This window comes from Engraulis encrasicolus, chromosome 4, assembly GCF_034702125.1.
Source record: "Engraulis encrasicolus isolate BLACKSEA-1 chromosome 4, IST_EnEncr_1.0, whole genome shotgun sequence".
NCBI classification, from domain to species: domain Eukaryota; kingdom Metazoa; phylum Chordata; class Actinopteri; order Clupeiformes; family Engraulidae; genus Engraulis; species Engraulis encrasicolus.
In genome coordinates this window covers 11,225,679-11,245,021 of record NC_085860.1, presented here as the reverse complement: position 1 = coordinate 11,245,021, position 19,343 = coordinate 11,225,679, and the positions used below count along the sequence as shown (strand labels likewise).

The following is a 19,343-nucleotide window of genomic DNA, read 5'->3' as shown; positions in this document are numbered from 1 at the left end:
GATGTTAAATTGCATTGCAAACAACAAGGTATCTAACGTAGTTAGAAACAGTGGTTTCGAGAAATACACCCCAGAGCCACTCTGTATCAATATCTCATTGCAAGCAAACAAGCGAACTTTTTCAACTACCTGCTCGTTTTGGTTGTTTTCTGAACATGCAGTTGGTCAGTCTTAAGGGTTCTGCAGATCTGTGGGCTTCGATCTCATTCACTACGGTTGCCAGGACAACTAATACACATCTTGCATTCAGACATTTTCAGTAGGTTTCATGATTTTCCATGAAGAAACTTTTCAGATTTCTTCCATTATGTAGTATGGGTTCTGTGAATGCAAACGATTCCTTAACTCAGTACCTCCAACAACGTTAACCACCACTGCTTTACAAACCTTTTCTGAATGCTTTCACTGAAGAAAACCACACACAAACAACACACACACACACACACACACACACACACACACACACACACACACACACACACACACGCCACACAATAGGCTACAACAAGAATACCTTTATATACAGCGTTTTTGAGAAACAAAATAATGCAAAAACAGACATACATGCCCTTGTGGGCCCCTTTTTCTTTAAAACATTTCTGAAAACAGGGGCCCACAAGGGTGCGAGGCACACCAGTGAGTCAGTTCTGCGCTGCTAATTATGAGAGGCCCCTTTAAGCCAAAAGTGTCCAGGCCCTATTTCTCCCCCAGTCCAGCCCTGGTACTAGCAATGGCGGAACTACAGTAAATGAGGTATCTGCTCTGTTTACATCTGTGTGGCCTATAGGAGTAATCCACACTGCCCTACAAAGCCAAAGTGCAGTATAACATATTTTGTCAAAATTGAGTTTAGACTGAAAATGGTCTTCATTACATTTCCTTCATCTTGTGAATGTGATAAAAATCTTATGGTCCAAATGTGTCCCGTTTCAGAGATATTGCTGTGTCAAACTGGTAGTAGCTACAGTATCCAGCCTAATACCAAGGCTTTAAAGGGACACTGTGTGAGATTTTTAGTTGTTTATTTCCAGCAATTCATGCTGCCCATTAACTAATGTTACCTTTTTAATGAATACTTGCCACCAGCATCAAATTCTAAGTATTCATTAGGACTGAAAAAATTGCACTTTTCATACATGAAAATGCGGATCTTCTCCGCCATTTTGAATTTCCAAAAATAGCCATTTTTAGCTGCAAAAATGACTGTACTTGGACCATACTAGAAAATATTTGTTTATAACTCAGTAAACTTTCATGTAAAGATCAAATTTGGGCAGCATAGTTGCAGTACCTTGACCATTTCCTGCACAGTGTCCCTTTAAGGGCATTTTTCTCAGTTTCAGTGTTGGCATAGTAGTTACTGCACTTTGCCTTTGCAGGGCAGCACAGGTGCAGATAAAGCTGCTTATGTGCCCCAAAGAGCAAGTAAGATGTGAATGATAATAAAATATAAAAGCAAAAACAAAACAAAAAAGAAAAGAAAAAAGAAAAAGCGTCCAAAGCAACCACCATCTATGCCGTCCATCATGGTGAGAGGGTGTGCTTTCCACAGATGCAGATAACGCAGATAAAGAGCAAGTAAGATATGTTTGATAATAAAATACAAAACCAAAAAAAGAAAAGAAACCTCCGACCAGGTACTGTAGACAGGCCCCTCATGTGCAGGTTCAGTATATTTGGCTGCCTTGTAATGGGTGAGGTAATGAGGTGAGCTGGTGGAGAGAGAGGGGTACCGCCAAGGTGGGAGGGGTAACTAGCCAGGTGCTTTTTTTGTGAAATAGGAAAATGGATGGTAACAATAACTTCAGATATGAAGTGGGCGCCACAGACACAGGCATTCCTGATGGTGTCCTCAGTCCAGTCGGTAAGTTTAATTTCTTGTAGCCACAAACATCTCCTTTGCTTCTGGAACAGCCTATTACCTCTCAGAATAGCGTAACAAGTGTACTTATTAGGATCTCTATTTTTATGCACTTCAGGACATCATGTCTTCTCTCGGTCTGCACTGTCTGTGTGTGTGTGTGTGTTTGAGCCAACAATGCACGCGCAGTCAGTGACGACGTAACTCTGAAGGGTCAATAGAGATTCTCTGGTGGCTCCTAGCAGTTGGACTCAGCACTCTGGTAGCCATCCATGTTGGAGAGTGTTCTCTGGGGGTGCAGTAGACCCTCCGCTTCTGCTGCTGGGTAGAGTGACAGCAGTTTCTGCTGCTCCCGCTTGGTCTTGGGCAAGTCCACAGAGGGCTGGGTCAGATAGTGTAAACGCTGAGAGAAAAACAACAGTATTTTATTTGTAAGGTTTTTTTTTACACACTAATAGCAAGATTTTTTTTTTTTAAATCAATAAGTATACAAAAGTTTTTGTAAAAGTTTTAGGGTCAACCATCCTAAGAGAACAACTCTTTCAGCAAGAGGCTCCATAACAACATCAACACATCAACATCCATGTGACCGTCTGATGAAGACGGAAGCTATGCTGTCAAAACATATCAGGTAAAAGATAAAACCTTGACATGTCTGAAGTATAAGAAAACCTAAATTTTAGTATATTGTACTTATCCTGTAAATATTCAAAGAAACAGGTTAGTGTTAGCAGCTCCAATCTACCTAAATACAAGACGAAGAAAAGAACAGGAACGGACATTTGAGTATTAAAACATACCTCCTTGAGTGTTCCTTTGGTGGTGTAAAGATGGTAGGCCACTCCGAGAGGCACGCAGACCATGGAGGAGAGAGCCAGCAGCCAGCCCAGTCCGTAGCCCCACCACGGGTACACATACTCGTTATTGTACTTGAGGGGAGTGTACTTAATCAGGGAAAAGGCAAATGTGCCCTGTGAGGATGAGAACACATTCCAATGAGTTGGGGTAGAGTGAGTCCTCCCACAAACTACTCATACATGAGTTATGACATATAGAGCAGCTGTATACGGTCTAAGTCATTTGGAGAACTGTAGTAGGGCTCAGTGGTGTGTGTGTGTGTGTGTGTGTGTGTGTGTGTGTGTGTGTGTGTGTGTGTGTGTGTGTGTGTGTGTGTGTGTGTGTGTGTGTGTGTGTGTGTGAGAGAGAGAGAGAGAGAGAGAGAGAGAGAGAGAGAGAGAGAGAGAGAGAGAGAGAGAGAGAGAGAGAGGGGAGAAGGAATTTATGGGCCAAGACATGACATGGAATGCCTATTTGCACATTGCTGTTCTGGCTTCAGCCAAAAGGAGGTGCTCCTTCTTCACTCAGTAATACACCCTGACAGAGTTTACTTCCTCATTAGGTCTACTATGTGAAATACATGTCTGAGTAATATACGTTGTGCCATTTAGCATATGCCAGGTACACGCTATATGGTCGTATTACGGTACATTTGTGTGTGGGGGTTGTAATCGAAAGTTAAATGTAACTCACAAAGCAGGTAGCGGGTGTGAAGAAAAGCCAGCAGTATTTTATGACTGGCCCAGGTCGATAGCCAATCATGTCCTCGATGTTGTCATAGAAACGATCAGCACCTTTAGGTGAGAAGAAGTAAAGAGTAAAAAATGATTGATCTCATTGAAACTTTATAAATAGTCAACACAAGTGGAATATAGTATAATCAGTGACAATATCAGCACCATATTTTTGTAGCATGTAAATTAAATCACATTTTGTACACATACCTTAGGGTGTACTAGTATTCATTTCTATGCATTCTAGTTTTATCATTTGTGTCAAACACATGCAGAATCCTATACCAACAATGGAAAGGGCTTGTTGTTCACATGAGCAGTTTTTGAAAAGCAGAAAATAATTGACCCAGAGTGTTTTTTTAATTATTATTCCTATGATAGAGCACAAGTACGTTGCAAGGTCAAACATTGTTCAGTGGTAAAAAAAAAAAAAAAAACACTTGACAGTAGAGGCTTTTTCTTGGAGAGCTGAAATAGTTTGAACTTGAAATGGGAGGGAAGAAAAAAAACTATAGCTATAGGACTATCATGTGAAACATTCACTTGTGACTGAGAATAAGGCCTTATCTGACTCATCTGAATCTCTTCAATGCGTGTAGAAGCTTGTAGAGACTCACCATAGACCCATGCGATGCAGACGGTCTCAAAAATGGCCACGAACAGAAGACACATCCCACTGGCAGCGTAGTAGTCAAACAGCTGGAAGACGTACATGCCCCCCTGGTGACACACACACAGAAGCCAGTTACTCATGAAACGCCCTTCAATCTAAATACATTGGCATGTAACAAAATATACATATGACATATTCTATCCCGGTGACCCGACCGTAATAGTCCTCTTCATTCGTATATATGGTCTGGAGGTTCTTTTTTGGGGAGGGTTTAGTCGGCTACCAGGCGGCCGGCCAATAAGCGAACGATTGGGTGAGAGCTGTCCAATTGTTTCAAACCAGAACTGAGTGCAATCCTCCCGCCCCTAATCGTGTCAGGTCAAAGAACCTCCAGACCATGAATACAAATGAAGAGAAGCATTATGGGTGGCTCATACCAGGCTAGACATATACAGCGTCATAAAACATTTCTGCGGGTAATGATGGTGTAAAATATCCTATCAATATTGCACAGCCTGGTGATCACACTAATGGCATGGCCTATTTTCAAGCTGGCAGTGTTTCTCAATCGTTTTTTTTCCAATCCAATGGCTTTCTCTTCCCCTGAAGCATCTCGTTACTGATTATAGCGAGAGCCTCAATTTCAAGCTATTCTACCTAATCTAAAATAGCCCAATATTCACTCTCCCCTGTCCACTTTATTATCCATTTCAATGTTTGTTGTGCTACCATAGAATTTCCTGTCTGCTATTTCTGGTTAGACTGCCCATAGCTCTTCTGGATGATCTAGTACTAGCGACTGCTACCCAAATAGGCGCTTCCCTTGTGACCGTGAATAACAGGGTGGATATTGGATAATAAGGTGGATATGGTAAAGTGTGCAGGATTTGGCGCCACTCAGCCCAGAGTAGGTATTGCAGCCAAAGATGTCTATGGTGGATTCCAATATTTGTCCTTGGTCTGTGCTTGTGGCCTCGCATTTCGCTAATGCCCCGCCTCCGTTGAGAAAAAAATAAGTTTCCCCGCTGTCAGCCTAGCCACAACAATTTTGTGGGACTATTCTTCATTCACCATCCCATTTGCAAATGAGAAAATGACATTAGAATTTAACTTTTGCGAGATATTGAAATGCAATTCTGTTGTCGGTGACGTCATCACCAGACCAAGAGGAGGCAAGTGAGCAAGAGAGGATGGGAGTCCGCATATTGGAATGCACCCTATGGTGACACTAACTGCAACTTCCCGTCCTTCCCTGCGCCCAGAGGCGATTCTAGGGTCACCTGGGGCCTCAAGCAAAAATCCAAAGCAATGAACATTTTAACTAAAATTGTATCTATTGAAGTTTAAAGTGTGAGCTGTTGTTCACCATAGTGGCTTGGGGACCCCAAGCTGCTGCTTGCCTATAGCCTGGTGACAAAATGCACCTCTGCCCGCGCCCTCCGTGCTCAGTAAGGGTCAAGCAGCACAGAAGAGCTTTAATTCAATATCTGTGAAGAGAAATGTTATGTTTCTTTACCTCAGTCAGCATGATCAGGCCGACCATGCAGGACAGTGTTTCTCAACAGGGGTGCCGAGGCACCCTGGGGTGCCGCAGAAACATGGCTGATAAATACATTTTGTTATATAATACATATTTGTCTAAATTAATAAATGAATGAATCTTTCATCTGCCATTTACGCACTATAAAGTAAATGTAGGTCTCCCCAGTAAAAGCTGCAATTTAAAGCGTAGGTGTATGACGTCTCTAAATGTGTTAATTTTCTAAGCTTGTGTGGAATCGGATGCGATGCCATGTTACAGCTTGTTGGCTCGGGGTGCCTTGAAATGTTTCATGAATTGAAAAGGTGCCTCGCCTAAAAAAAGTTTGAGAAACACTGATGTAGGACACCACAGACACAGCCAGGATAAAAAGCACCCTTCTGTTTTTACCTCAGTCAGCATGATCAGTCCGACCATGTAGGACACCACAGACACAGCCAGGATAAAAAGCTCCCTTCTGTTTTTCCGCCTGAACACCGTGGGGTACATGTCCACCACAGAGGTCACCAAGCTTTCCACGCACACAAACTGGAAAAAGAAGACAAGAGTAAGAAATAAGAATTAAAGACCAAACCAATACACAGCAACAGGCAAATGAAAATATGAAATCATTTCAATCTGAAAACATCAAAACATGAAAAACACGAATACATGAATACCTGACACACACACACACACGCACGCACGCACGCACGCACGCACGCACACACACACACACACACACACACACACACAGCTGTGATTGGTTCCTCTCATCACCAAACAAAACTTTGTGTGTGTGTGTGTGTGTGTGTGTGTGTGTGTGAGAGAGAGAGAGAGAGAGAGAGAGAGAGAGAGAGAGAGAGAGAGAGAGAGAGAGAGAGAGAGAGAGAGAGAGAGAGAGAGATCTGACTCTGGCTAAATGTATGTGTGCATGTGCTGTATGGTTAATTTATGTGCAATGATGTGTGTAATGTCTGTGTTTTTCTGTAGGCCTATTTATACATGTATGTATGTATGTATGCATGTATGTATGTATGTATGTATGTATGTATGTATGTATGTATGTATGTATGTATGTATGTATGTATGCTACTGGACACCTTAACTTCCCTCGAGATTAATACATGGTCATCAGATTAAGCCTTTGGTCATCAGCACAAATGAAAAGTCAGGAATCATTTCATAACTTCACAGTGAACCAGACACTGGTTTTATTGTGCTGAGGTTATCAGTAACTCAAGGCTGGTATGCAGCAATGCTAGAAATAACTATTTGTGTGCTAGAACAATGCTGGTGGTTGTGTCCATTGAAAGTGGGTGTGTCTTGTCAGTAGATAATGTACATTATCTCACATTTTGAAATGTGTTACGACTGTGTTTTGACAGGTTTGTGTTATATGTCATGGCCTACATTCAGTATATGACCTATTACCCAGGTCTTTCCGTATATGTTGTTTGACCTTTGGTGCCTGGAGAGACATATACGTTGCAGTCAAGTTCTTGAGATTCAGCAGGCCTTATTTGCAGGTGTTTTAGGCATCAATGGGTTAAACAAATAATATAAATCATAACTATTGGTCTGTTTCCATGAGTGTATGAATTTTATAAATGATCTTAAATGCACTTTTGCAGATGTAAATTTATTTAGAAAATATTCGTTTTATATAAATAATTAAAACAATATTAGAAAGTGGAATTATGATGTTTCTGTCCTCTTTAAAGTGCTACTGTCCCATTTTTGGAAATAAGCTCATATTACACATCCCTTTAGGTTAAATAATTGAGTTTTACCTTTCTCCTGTACTTTCAATCGTTCTCTGAGTATGTCAGTGCAAATTTTACCTCCATGCTAGCAGTTAACATTGAGTCCTATGAGACCAGCTGGCGGCTAACTGGTCTCATAGGAGTCAATGTTAACTACTAGCTTATTTCTCGGTAAATGGCTGAAAGGGCCCAGATGTGAAAACACTTTGATGCTTTCAATTAACTTTGCTAGATGTGTGGACCAGCTTTCCAGAAGATGAGGCCTCACCTGGCTATCCAGACCCAGCAGGACGATCATGATGAAGAAGAAGCAAGCCCACACAGGTGAGAACGGCATCATGGAGACAGCACGCGGGTAGGCAATGAAGGCCAGGCCGGGACCTTATAAAGCATTCATAACACTTAGTAAATAATGAACTCATGATGAACAAAACATTAATAAATGGTGAGAGCGGGATCATGGAGACAGCACGCCGGTAGGCAATGAGGGCCAGGCCGGGACCTTTGGATCCAAACCACAGCACACGTTGAAGAACACATTCACATAAAACTCTAGAAGTACTCTATCAGTAATGTAGCAATTCGTGTAATGTACGTGAACAGTCAATGGAAATATCCACCACCTTGTCTGCATGTTATCTTGACTTTGTCCTGGCCTTGTGAGTTAAATAGTAAGCTATACTACATGAAAGGGGTCATTTACGGTCCTTGAGGCCGTCTTATCAGCCCCCCAGTATATTTTTAATGTTATGCAGTTTCACATGAAATTTATGGCATGTTTTGTAAAGCAATGCTATATCAAATTTGAGGTGAGGTTTATAAAAAACTTTCCCATCCCTGTGTTACAGGCACTAAAAGGTTCCTTTGTCAGTCAGCCTTTGAAGTGGTATTGATCTTTCCAACAGCCCTCTCTTCTTTGTCTCTCTGCTGGCCATAAATTAGCCGTGTGGTGTGAAAGCAGTTACCTGATTCTGCCACTTCAGAAATGGGCACATTCTGTTCATACGACATGAAACCAAGTATGGAGAAAATGGCAAAGCCGGCTACGAAGCTCGTCCCACTATTGAGGAAACACAACGCCAGACAATCCCTACAAGAAATAAAACAAAACACAACATTCAAAAATCAGCACATACAATGTCATTATGAAGTAATTATTAATCAATTAAATGGTTAGGTGTCATTAGGTGGTTATGCTAATTGCAACCAAGCCCTTACCTGTAGCAGTTATTGTTGTACTTATTATAACTGCCCAGCGCAGTGAGACATCCCAGACAGATGGCGTAGGAGAAGAAGATCTGGGTCCCTGCATCCATCCAAACCTGAGGACATACCGTATATAGAGATGGGTTACTGATTAGTCATCTGTGGCAGGCCAGGACGACAACATACTTCACAATGACACCTGTGGTTCACGTGGCCCTGAAGAGTACAGGGTCAAGGCACGGTCAGGCAGGTCAAGCAGGTCAGCTTTTGAAACGGGTGCGAACACTGTCAACGTGTCTCCATGAAACCGGAGAGTAGCGTGATTGGTCAAAGGCTCAAGGTTCAATCGACACTGCTGTTACTGATGAAGAACACTCGGTCAGTAGGGCAATGCCAAGTAAGTGGTCCAGCTCTTTTGAACGCTCCCCTGCAAAGTACACGACTAACAAGGATTAAGAAAGAACTCTTGTGCCAGGATGCCAATAACAAGAGGCTATGGGCCTGCCAATCAAGGCTGTCTTTTCAGGCAGCTCATCATCGGCACAAAGAGAGCTCCATCTCCTGTTATGTGCAGCAAATTCCTTCTGGGTGGTTTTTCTTTTCCACTTGTGTCAAGGTTTGTGTGTGCAGGGATTTGATTCAAACGAGGGCAGTCTTTGTTGTCTGCATCTTCACCAGAGTGGTGTTGAAAAGCCTGCAGCCAGTTTTTGGGGTGGCTGGAGGCTTGGGAGAGCTTTGCTTCTCAAGTGCTGCTCAGAATAGATTTTCTCACCAAACAGTTACACCTGTGGTCTACCGAAGCCTGCTGTGCCACTTCATGGCACACTGACATTCTCACCTCATGAGCATGCAAGAGTGAGTTGGCTGGCTTTGTGTTCTGAATAAGTCTCTCTGGCTTTGTGGAAATCGCCTTGAAATAAAACAGCTGAGGCAGGATATATAAGACTGGCTCACACATGTAAAGGGTCTCAAATCACAGAAGGCTCTAATATCAAGTCCAAATGTCTCACCCTTGAGCCAAAAATGAACATGAAGTCTACACTTAAAGTACTGTTACTGTATATTGTAAATACTGGCCAAGGATAATAATATCATCTTCAAATAAGATGATTGCAAGCCTACAGGGGAATGTTATGGCTCTGTAATGGCAATGCTATAGCTATGCTATGGATATGTTATGTTTATGTTATGGCTATGTTATTGTAAATTTATCAGTGCTGAGTGCATCAGACACCTAATAGAATTAACTGTACATCTGCACAGAGGATCAAAAACAACCATTTCCCATAAAAATACAGCAACCTTGTAAACTCAACCATCTTAACATATTCCCCTGTAGACATTATTTTGTATGTGCATTCAGTGGGTACTCTGTTGAACTGTTTTATTTCAGCCGAACTTTGAATTAAAATGTAAAACATATCAATTACTAAAGGGCAGCATTTTGAATTAATTTAACGTCTTCAACAACCTAATGTAACACAACTACAAATTCAAGACAATGATTTTTTTTGGTTAGATCAGCATCTGCCGCTTTAAATGTGTTGGGGGGTGCTGTGTGTAGGTCACTGCTGAGGCCACTTCCCCATGTGGCTGGACATCCGGGACAACCAGGGGGTTCCTCTCCCCCACAGAGATGAAACAGTCTGGGACTGTGGAGAGACCCGCAGATGACCTAAACAAGATCACACCACCCCTGTGGAGATGGGTTGAAAACCCCTGTGGAGAGGGGTTGAGGACCCTTCTAGAGTTGGGGTTCAGGAGCATGACATCCGCACCTGGCACATCCCTCAACTCTGCTGCAAGACAGCAGAACTTACTAACTTGGCTTAATAGCAAACTGAACCATAAATGCACTCAGAGAGTGCAGACCTCAGCCAAGGAAGCTGTTTGATAGAACATTTGACTATGTAAGCTTACCCTCGTTTTTTCGTCTTTCCGCCTCATTTTTGTGGAGTTAGAAACTGGAATGTCAAATCTCACCCTATCCCGCAATGGTTAAGAATATTTTCAAAAAATGTCTAGACCCGTATCGTGATCTGGATCACCACCAAAATTGAATCACTTGTTCGTTTTGTCATTTCCAACAGCTCCACAATTTTTTTGAATTATCCTGCTCCACAAAAGTTCATAACTGCTGACAGACAAACTGTAAGGTAGCTAGTTGCCCCTATCTAACTCCTCATGTATGCATTAACGTGGCAGTATGAGTGTATGATCTAAGATGTATGGATGTCTGTAGGGGAGAGCAGGGTTTACCTCTGAGCCAAGGGCCACTGCAAGCATTGTCTTACAGCAGACGACCAGCTCCAGCTCAGAAGCTCTCTTTCCAACTTGCTCCTCTCTCCAATGGTCAGTGTCTCAGGGTAAAGACCCCACGTACAGTTCATAAAATATCCAAAGGCATTCCAAAAGTAGTGCGAGCTAGCTCCTTGGCACATCGTCAGTCACAATTCCCCAGTAAGTTGCTGGCGAGCCGGCTAAACGCCAGATTTCTTGCCAGCAGGAACGCTCACCTGTACTTTTTTCACCTGTGACCTCGTGAACTCTGACCTTTTATAGGTTAGAGGTTAAGTGTCTCCCCCTTGTGTTGTGAACGTGAAAGTGGGCTGTGCTGGTCTGTGTCCTCACTGACCCTCAATAACTTCCTAACAAAACAAACAAACAAACCATCATGACCAAAAACATAACCTCCTTGGCGGAGGTAACAAGGTAGGTAGCAGGAGAACGGCTATCCACGTGGTCTGGGTAGAGGTAGAACTAACCTGTGGGTAGCTCAATCGGCCCAGATCTGGGCAAAGGTACAGTAGAATTAACCTGTGGGTCGCTCAGTCGACCCAGGTCTGGGTAGAGGTACAGTAGAACTAACCTGTGGGTCGCTCAGTCGACCCAGGTCTGTGTAAAGGAACAGTAGAACTAACCTGTGGGTCGCTCAGGCGGCCCAGGTCTGGGTAGAGGTAGAACTAACCTGTGGGTCGCTCAGTCGACCCAGGTCTGGGTAAAGGTACAGTAGAACTAGCCTGTGGGTCGCTCAGTCGACCCAGGTTTGGGTAAATGTACAGTAGAACTAACCTGTGGGTCGCTCAGTCGACTCAGGTCTGGGTAAAGGTAGTATTGAATCCCTCGGATGGCTCCGGGCAGCGTGACTCCTCGGATGAGCAGGATCACCAGCATGACGTAGGGGAACGTCGCCGTGAAATAAACCACCTGCAGTGAAGGACAAAGAAATTCAGTTTGATGAGTCAGAATGTGGATGAGCATGTGCGAACAAACAAAAAGTTAAAACACCATCCTATGTTTTCTTTTCCGCCCTTTATTTTAATTTTCAATGAAGGGTGGAATGTCTTCAAGTTCAAAGAAGGACTCCATTTGATTACAGCTAAACTCTGGATAACATGACCTGGACGAATCAGAACCTTCACAGACAATTTTGAAGTGAGTTCACTAAATATTATATATGGCTTAGAACATAGTAGCCTCTTACTGCAGATGGGGTCGCCGGGGGGGCCTATTCACTATTTGCTGAAAATACTCAACTACATCATAACAACATTGCTATGACGGTGCCGAGAGCCTTAAGTAACAGATTAAGACATAGACATTACAATTTTGGTGACAGTAAGGTTATAACATAGGTGCTGCGCTAAGGGGTTAACCCCTTTGAGCAAAGCCTGTGTTATTACCCTACGGTCACCAAAATTGTAATGGCTATGTCTTAACCCACTACTTGGTAATGTCATAGCAATGTTGTTATGATGTACTTGAGTATTTTCAGAAAATAGTGAATATATGCCCGCCGGCGACCCCATCTGCACAAAGGCTACCTTACTTATTTGCGGCAGTGCCATGATGTACCCCTTGTGTCTGAGTACTTTGATATCCCCCTTTGATATAACTATTCAGCTTTTCGGCTCACCTTGCCGGTGGATTTGACGCCCTTCCAGATGCAGAAGTAGCACATGACCCATGCGATGAGGAGGCAGAGGGCCAGGTCCCAGTGGAGCGCCCCCATGTGGTCAATACCAGAGGAGATCCGCAGCACCCTCCTCCTGTAAACACATTGCCTGATTATCATCGACTTTCAAGTCTCATATCGAGATGTTGGTCTGACCAAGAAGATACAAATGTTTCCCAAATGGCCTGATTAATCCGCCTCCCTCTGCATGCTACTGGTCGAGGCCAGAAAAGGCTGTGCTGAAGTTTAAACCAACCATTTTCTTTGTCCCGATATAAATGTATTAGCAATGTTTATTTTGTATTGGCAGAGTCCCCATGTCTCCTCCTCCAGTGACCATAACGGGCCTAAAATGATGACATAACTCCTTCATGACAGTGGCTATTGTCTCAGCCTGTCCATTACATCAGAGAATGTATCATTTCACGACAAAAGTATTTGTAAGTATTGTTCACTTACTCCCAAAATTCAATGACTGGAGAAGTAGCATTCTCATAATGACCGGGGTCTAGAGAATCATTCCTCCTCTGGAATTCAGTGCAAGTTTCTTGAAATCACAAAAAGACAAAGAGACACACATTAGTTAGGTACTCAGTAGATGTGGGTTTTATAGCTAACAAAATATGCATTAAAAACTAGCACTTAAAGGAGCAGTTTACAATTTCTGGAAATTGAGACAAGGGGCAGTAAAGAATAACTGGCATGTCAAAGAGAGGGTGTAACATTGTTAATACGCCTCTCCACTAGTCGATAAACATGTATGTAAACATAAAATGCAAATGCTGATAACGTTCTGTATGTTATCATATGAATGGATATATTTTGATAATAAGAATAATTAACCAGTTTCCGACAGCATATCAAAAAACTGCGGGTCCCAAAACCATTCCAGTTAAGAACCACTGGTGTAAATCACTTGATTGATTGGGCAACCTCACCTGTGTTCCATGTATTGTTGCACGAGGCCCAAGGCAGATCCCAGGTGAATGAATACCGCAGGTAAAATATCCCCCAGGCCAAGACAATGATGTAATAGAAATTCAGAAGGGCCACGATGACTTGAGTGGCATACCCGACTCCTGCGCCACAAGAAAATTGTGAAATTGCACTTAGGTGTTTCCAAAGACAAATATAAACATGTGTCAATATAAATATGCGTCAACTTCACCTCAATTATCACATTGCGCAGCTGATGCTTTCATTTATTCAAAGTGACTTATTATAGTTATTATTTTTCTGGGTATCGGTTACAGTCCCTGGAGCAATGTGGGGTTAGGTGCCTTGCTCAAGGGCACTTCAGCCATGGATGGAGATGCAGGGAGAGGTCAGGGGGGATTCGAACCTGCAACCCCTAGATTGAAAGACCAACTCTCTAACCACTAGGCCACGGCTGCCAGGGTCAGAGTTCCCACATCCCAATGGTCTGACATCACAAAGATTCAATAATAAATTTTAAATCCAATTGCTCCCACAGAGGTAAGTGTTTTCTTGTATTAAATTGCTGGTGTGTACTGACTTAGGTTTAGGTATATGTCCACTGTGGTTAGGTAAGGGAAAGGTGATGGTAAGTCCTTCTCTACTATTCTGGGTAGAACATGGTTAGAGGTCATTACATTTTGGTTTAGAGGTATTAGCCGGATATCGGTGTTTACAGACTTAGGTTTAGGCATGATTCCAATGAGGTTGGGTTTTAGGTAAAGTTTTTGGGTAGAACCATTGGGCTGCGAGACCATAGAGCCTAAAAAATGTTGCGGTGATGTGGTACCATTGTAGGACCATTGGGCTGTGAGAACATAGACACACTCCTTCCCTAGTCTACATAATAGCCCAACTGCACCAACCTGTACTGCATGTTATAACAACTCCAGCTCTCCATCCACAATTCAGTCACATGTAAACAAGCTAAGGTAAAAGACTGTATTAAAAGCTGGTTGCTTGACCTTCAAACAGGGGGCTGATCTTCCTCCAGCAGGTGATGCCTCCCTGGCTGGTGTACTGGCCCAGAGCCGTCTCCAGGAAGAACACCGGTATCCCACAGGTGAAGAGGAAGATGAGGTACGGGATGAAGAACGCACCTGTTCACACAACACACAATACACACAGGTGAAGAGGAAGATGAGGTATGGGATGAAGAACGCACCTGTTCACACAACACACAGCCCTACCTGTTTAAGGGCGTATTCAGACCAGGAAAGTCCGATAGTTCACTTTGTTTGGTCCGAACCTAATTCTAAAAATTTGGTGCGGTTGGCTTTCAGACTGTGTACATTTCAGTAAGCGGACCAAAATCGACAAGAAAGCCACGCGCCCTGAGGTCGTTCAGCTATTGGTCAGAAACGACACGCGCAACAAGTTAAGGCTATGTCCAAATAGGCCTACAAGCATCCAAAGAGTTCAGCGGCATGTAAAATAAACGTTCACGGCATGTATGGCATAGCGCTCACACGAAATATAGCGCAGACTATCTGAAGCTCATGACATGAAGGGAGTCTTCCTGAAAGCCAATTGATTGATCCCGCGAGTTGGGATAGCCACATTTTATCCCTGTTTCTTTCTTTCTTTCTTATGATGTCATATAGCGTGCGGGCGAGATTGCTGGCTGGTTTAGTCATCAATATTAGGATAACCACCTCCCTGCAATCAGTGTTTTACACTTGGGATGTCTGGGAACAACGCAAAACAGGCTCAATGTGAAACATTGGCGAGCTTATTCCACGCACCACGCCATTCTTTCTTCTCGAAAATAAGCAGTGCGCTCCACTGTCATTTGGATACGTTTGTATTGGAATATTGGCTACAATTTGCAGCAATATTTCACGCACTCCATCAAGAAAAAAGTAACATGACGAGCACGGGCATAGCGTTTGGATCATACAAACTTGCCAACATGCCACCACAGCGGGTAAATTAATGAATTACCTTCGTTGTCTTCATCACAACTTCTTCAAGTAGCGGCTATTCCACTAGCCTACATCCATCCAACGCACAGCTAGCAAGCCAGGGGGATAAGTGCCAACGTCGTAATTATTGCTACCATTATCAGAATCCATACTGTGCGGACTACAGTGTTTTCTTCCGTTTCTTCACTTTTCGGATTTGCCCCAATCAACATTTAAAATGCTGTGATATGTAAATTAACAGTCTCTTTTTCCTTTCCCGTGCTCCACTGACAAGCCATCCTCATTGAAAATATGAATGACCGTAGCCTACAATAATGTAGCCTACGCCCACGATTGCGATAGTTTAGGCTATTATTTTATTAATATTAGGCTAATATTGTTGCAAACAAACCACTCTGTCGAATTTACACCAAAGACATGGACATGACAAGTTGTGGAGTCGCTTTGTTTACACTCTGTTTCCCATTAATCTCGAAAAACGACGGAAGCTCCCGAGGTACAAAAAAGCAAAAAGTCTGGGATTAGGTCCGGTCTGCTTTCACACCTCCAAAAGGTCCGCACCAGGGTTCGTTTGATCCGGACCGAGTCCGACCTTTCAGCTCGGTCTCGGTCCGCTTGTTTGGTCCGGACCAGGATTCGCTGGTTTGTATTCAGACCATCCCAAAAGGTCCGAACCTGGTCCGTTTGGTCCTTTGGTCCGGACCAAACGTGGTAGGTGTGAATACGCCCTAAATGTGTCACAAACCAATACAAAACAAGATGAGAGTGTGTGAAACCTATTGTGTTGAAGGTGAAGATTGTTTACATTCCAGGAAAAGGTGCAGGACAAAGGCTGACTGTAGTTTTCGGAGTGAGGAGTCCACACACTTAAAATCCTTTTTGCTGTTGTTTTTTTGTTGTTGCTGTTTTTATTGTGAAATAAAAAACAAAAAGGAGTTTAAGTGTGCGGACTCCTCACTCTGAAAATTACAGTGAGTGAAACCTATAACATCACCCTCAAATAGGCTATCCAAAGAGTAGACAAACACCAGCGGCACTCTATTCATGTCTGCTTCAACCAGGATTTTTCTGCTCCAACTTGTTTATCTTTTGCGTAAAGAAATAAACAAGTTGGAGCAGAAAAATCCTGGTTGAAGTGGACTTTTTCATATTTATTTAGTCATTTGGTTGTCCTGCTCCCAGGTCAGATGTTTTTTTTTTTAATGTCCGGGCTTTAAGCTACTCCTCAACTCTATTCAGGTTTCTCATATTAAGCAGAAGTGAAATGACTGGCTCAGTGAGAGTAAATAGGGCTGGCTATTGGCACCCTTTTGCCATGTCACACTCCCTGTTTAGTTCCTGCTAATTCTCAAGATGCTCCTGGATCTACAACACGTTTAAAATGACAGAACAAAGACAACCTTTGACATAACCGAATGTCACTTAAGGCCAACAGTCATAAAATGTCTATGACATGGACATAATGTTTATGACTTCTCTATGACTGTGTCATGACACTATTATGACGCTGTAATGACATGCTTATGACACGGGCGTCAACTTAAGTGTTACCGAATTGACATGGCAAAGAGTGGGATTTATGAACATGTACTTGAACGTAGAAATGTGCCTAAATCTACGCACACCTCAGACCATGCCTGCGAGTGGAAGAAACATGAAGTTGCAAATAATATTGACCGTGCAAGGTACAGTTTGCTTTGAATGGCAATTGAGTAGGCTATGACGGTGTGCTATTTTACAGTGCTTTCGTCTATGTGTGTCTCCTTCTTTTACTTATTTTGAAACACTGTCCTCCTCCTGTCGAAAGCTCTTTTTCTGCCGCGGAAATGTTTCTATCTCCGCACTTCGCGCCAGCGCTTCGTGTGTCCAAACAGGGTGACACCTACGAATTAACATGGCATTTGAATGTATTTTAATACCATATATGGAAACTTGGAGGCCCCGAATGCGCACGTGCACAGTGATTTGGAAGGTGTGGGATTTATCATGGAGAGTTGTGCGTAGGAGCAGCCAACGCACGTTTGATAAATCCCGATTTTTCTGTACTTGCGACCATTCTATATTTGACTCGTAGGACACAATTTAGAATGCGATCCAGAACAAAGAAGAAAAAAAAAGAAAAAAGGGTCAGAGGGCTTCGGCGTTCCGTCAGGTTTTGGCGAAGGTGCTCTTTGGTTATCCTTTACTAAGGATCCATCTATGTCAATGAAAAATGTCCAAGGCACTCTTCTTCTTGGTTAAAAAGCTTTTAATAAACAGTTAGTTCATAGTGGAACGGTTAAAAATTGCTTAACTAATCATCTAATAGAAGAACGTGGGGCCTCATTTATTATCAGTTCGTAGAATGCATTCTAAATTGTGTCAATGAAAAATATCCAAGGCACTCTTCTTCTTGGTTAAAAAGATTTTAATAAACAGCTAGTTCATAGTGGAACGGTTAAAAATTGCCAACATATTTCGGCCGACAATGGCATTCTTCAGGGCTGTAAATTTTACAGCCCACTATGAACTATCTGTTTATTAAAAGCTTTTTAACCAAGAAGAAGAGTGCCTTGGATATTTTTCATTGACACAATTTAGAATGCATTCTACGAACTGATGATAAATGAGGCCCCAGGTTTTTCTATTAGATGATTTACCACTTCAAGCATTAAACATTAAACAACTGAGCCAGGTTCTTAGAGTGCCTCTCTGATTACCTTATCATCGGTGAACAAACAACAGACAAACTAATAAGAACCCCAAGGGTGCAAACTACTTCCTTGTGTTTCACTAGTTGGACTACAACAGAAAAACCAATACACCTTAACCACCAAACAAGCAGCACTGCAATGGAGCGTTTTCTCATCCAAAGAAATGTTATAACATCCAAAACAATGCATTCTCCACACTAACACCGCAGTAATGCCTTAGTTTAAACTGCAGTTGATACTTCAGGACAATTCAATTTTCATAAATGAACCATTATGACTGTGAATTTGGTTTGGAAGAAAGGGGTGGGGTTGTGTGTGTGTGTGTGTGTGTGTGTGTGTGTGTGTGTGTGTGTGTGTGTGTGTGTGTGTGTGTGTGTGTGTGTGTGTGTGTGTGTGTGTGTGTGTGTGTGTGTGTGTGTGTGTGTGTTTGGGTGGGGTGCGGTGAAACTGGTGTGGGAGTGCTGGACGGTGGGATGGTATGGACTTGATGGGACAGGGGCAGTGGGTTAGGCCAGGGGGGGTGGGTTAGTTAGGAGAGCCAATGTTTCTGAGCATTTTACTTTTGTCTATGTTGTTTGTTGTCCTCTTAATGTTTCTTCTTCATGATGCTGTAACCTCCCTGTCAATTCCTCCCTGGTGGAGACTAAAAAAGGATCCTAACCCTAAAATGATCAAATTGATATTCACCTCCTCCATTCTTGTAGCACAAGTAAGGGAATCGCCACACATTCCCCAGGCCGATGATCTCCCCAGCCACAGACAGGATAAATTCCATCTTGTTGGTCCACTGACCACGCTCGACCAACTTCTCCTCTGGTTTGGGGTCCATGTCCAGAGGTTTGGTGTGGCCATTTAAAGGACCCTTTTTGGACGCACCATCCACGTCTCCTGTGCAGGCGGAAGAAGGGAACAATATGAAAAATGTATAAAGTCCAAGGGGCTGTACAATGAACACAAACCAGGATTTCCCCCTGCATTTTAGGCCTATATTGAAGGTGACCACCTACAACAGCACCTTCGCTCTGTCATCTGAAAAAAATAACTTAATTGTATTGCAAATGTAATTTGTAAAATGTCTTTACAAAACATGTCATATTTAATGCGAAACTGCGTAACATTAAAATTCTGTACATTAAAAGTCTGTAAATGGCTCTCGAGACATACAGTAGGTTCCCTACCCCTGGATTAGTGATTGAAGCTGGAAAAGTGACTTTAGTGTTTTTGTGTTGTTGTTTTGGGTTTGTTTGTTGTTGTTTGTG

The 19,343-nt window shown here is 42.7% G+C and overlaps 1 protein-coding gene across 1 annotated transcript; it reads right to left on the bottom strand.

Annotated features, from left to right (window-relative positions):
- Positions 1 to 1,835: 1,835 nt before the first annotated feature.
- On the bottom strand, positions 1,836 to 18,931 carry slc6a13 (solute carrier family 6 member 13). The gene is made up of 14 exons (XM_063196676.1): positions 18,772 to 18,931; positions 14,432 to 14,566; positions 13,430 to 13,570; positions 12,951 to 13,038; positions 12,453 to 12,585; positions 11,609 to 11,743; positions 8,549 to 8,652; positions 8,296 to 8,420; positions 7,599 to 7,711; positions 5,976 to 6,113; positions 4,050 to 4,152; positions 3,392 to 3,492; positions 2,662 to 2,832; positions 1,836 to 2,264 (listed from the first exon to the last, which is right to left on the bottom strand). Exons 1-14 carry the CDS (start codon positions 18,911 to 18,913, stop codon positions 2,100 to 2,102), a joined length of 1,794 nt encoding a protein of 597 aa, XP_063052746.1. The 5' UTR covers positions 18,914 to 18,931; the 3' UTR covers positions 1,836 to 2,099.
- Positions 18,932 to 19,343: the final 412 nt, after the last annotated feature.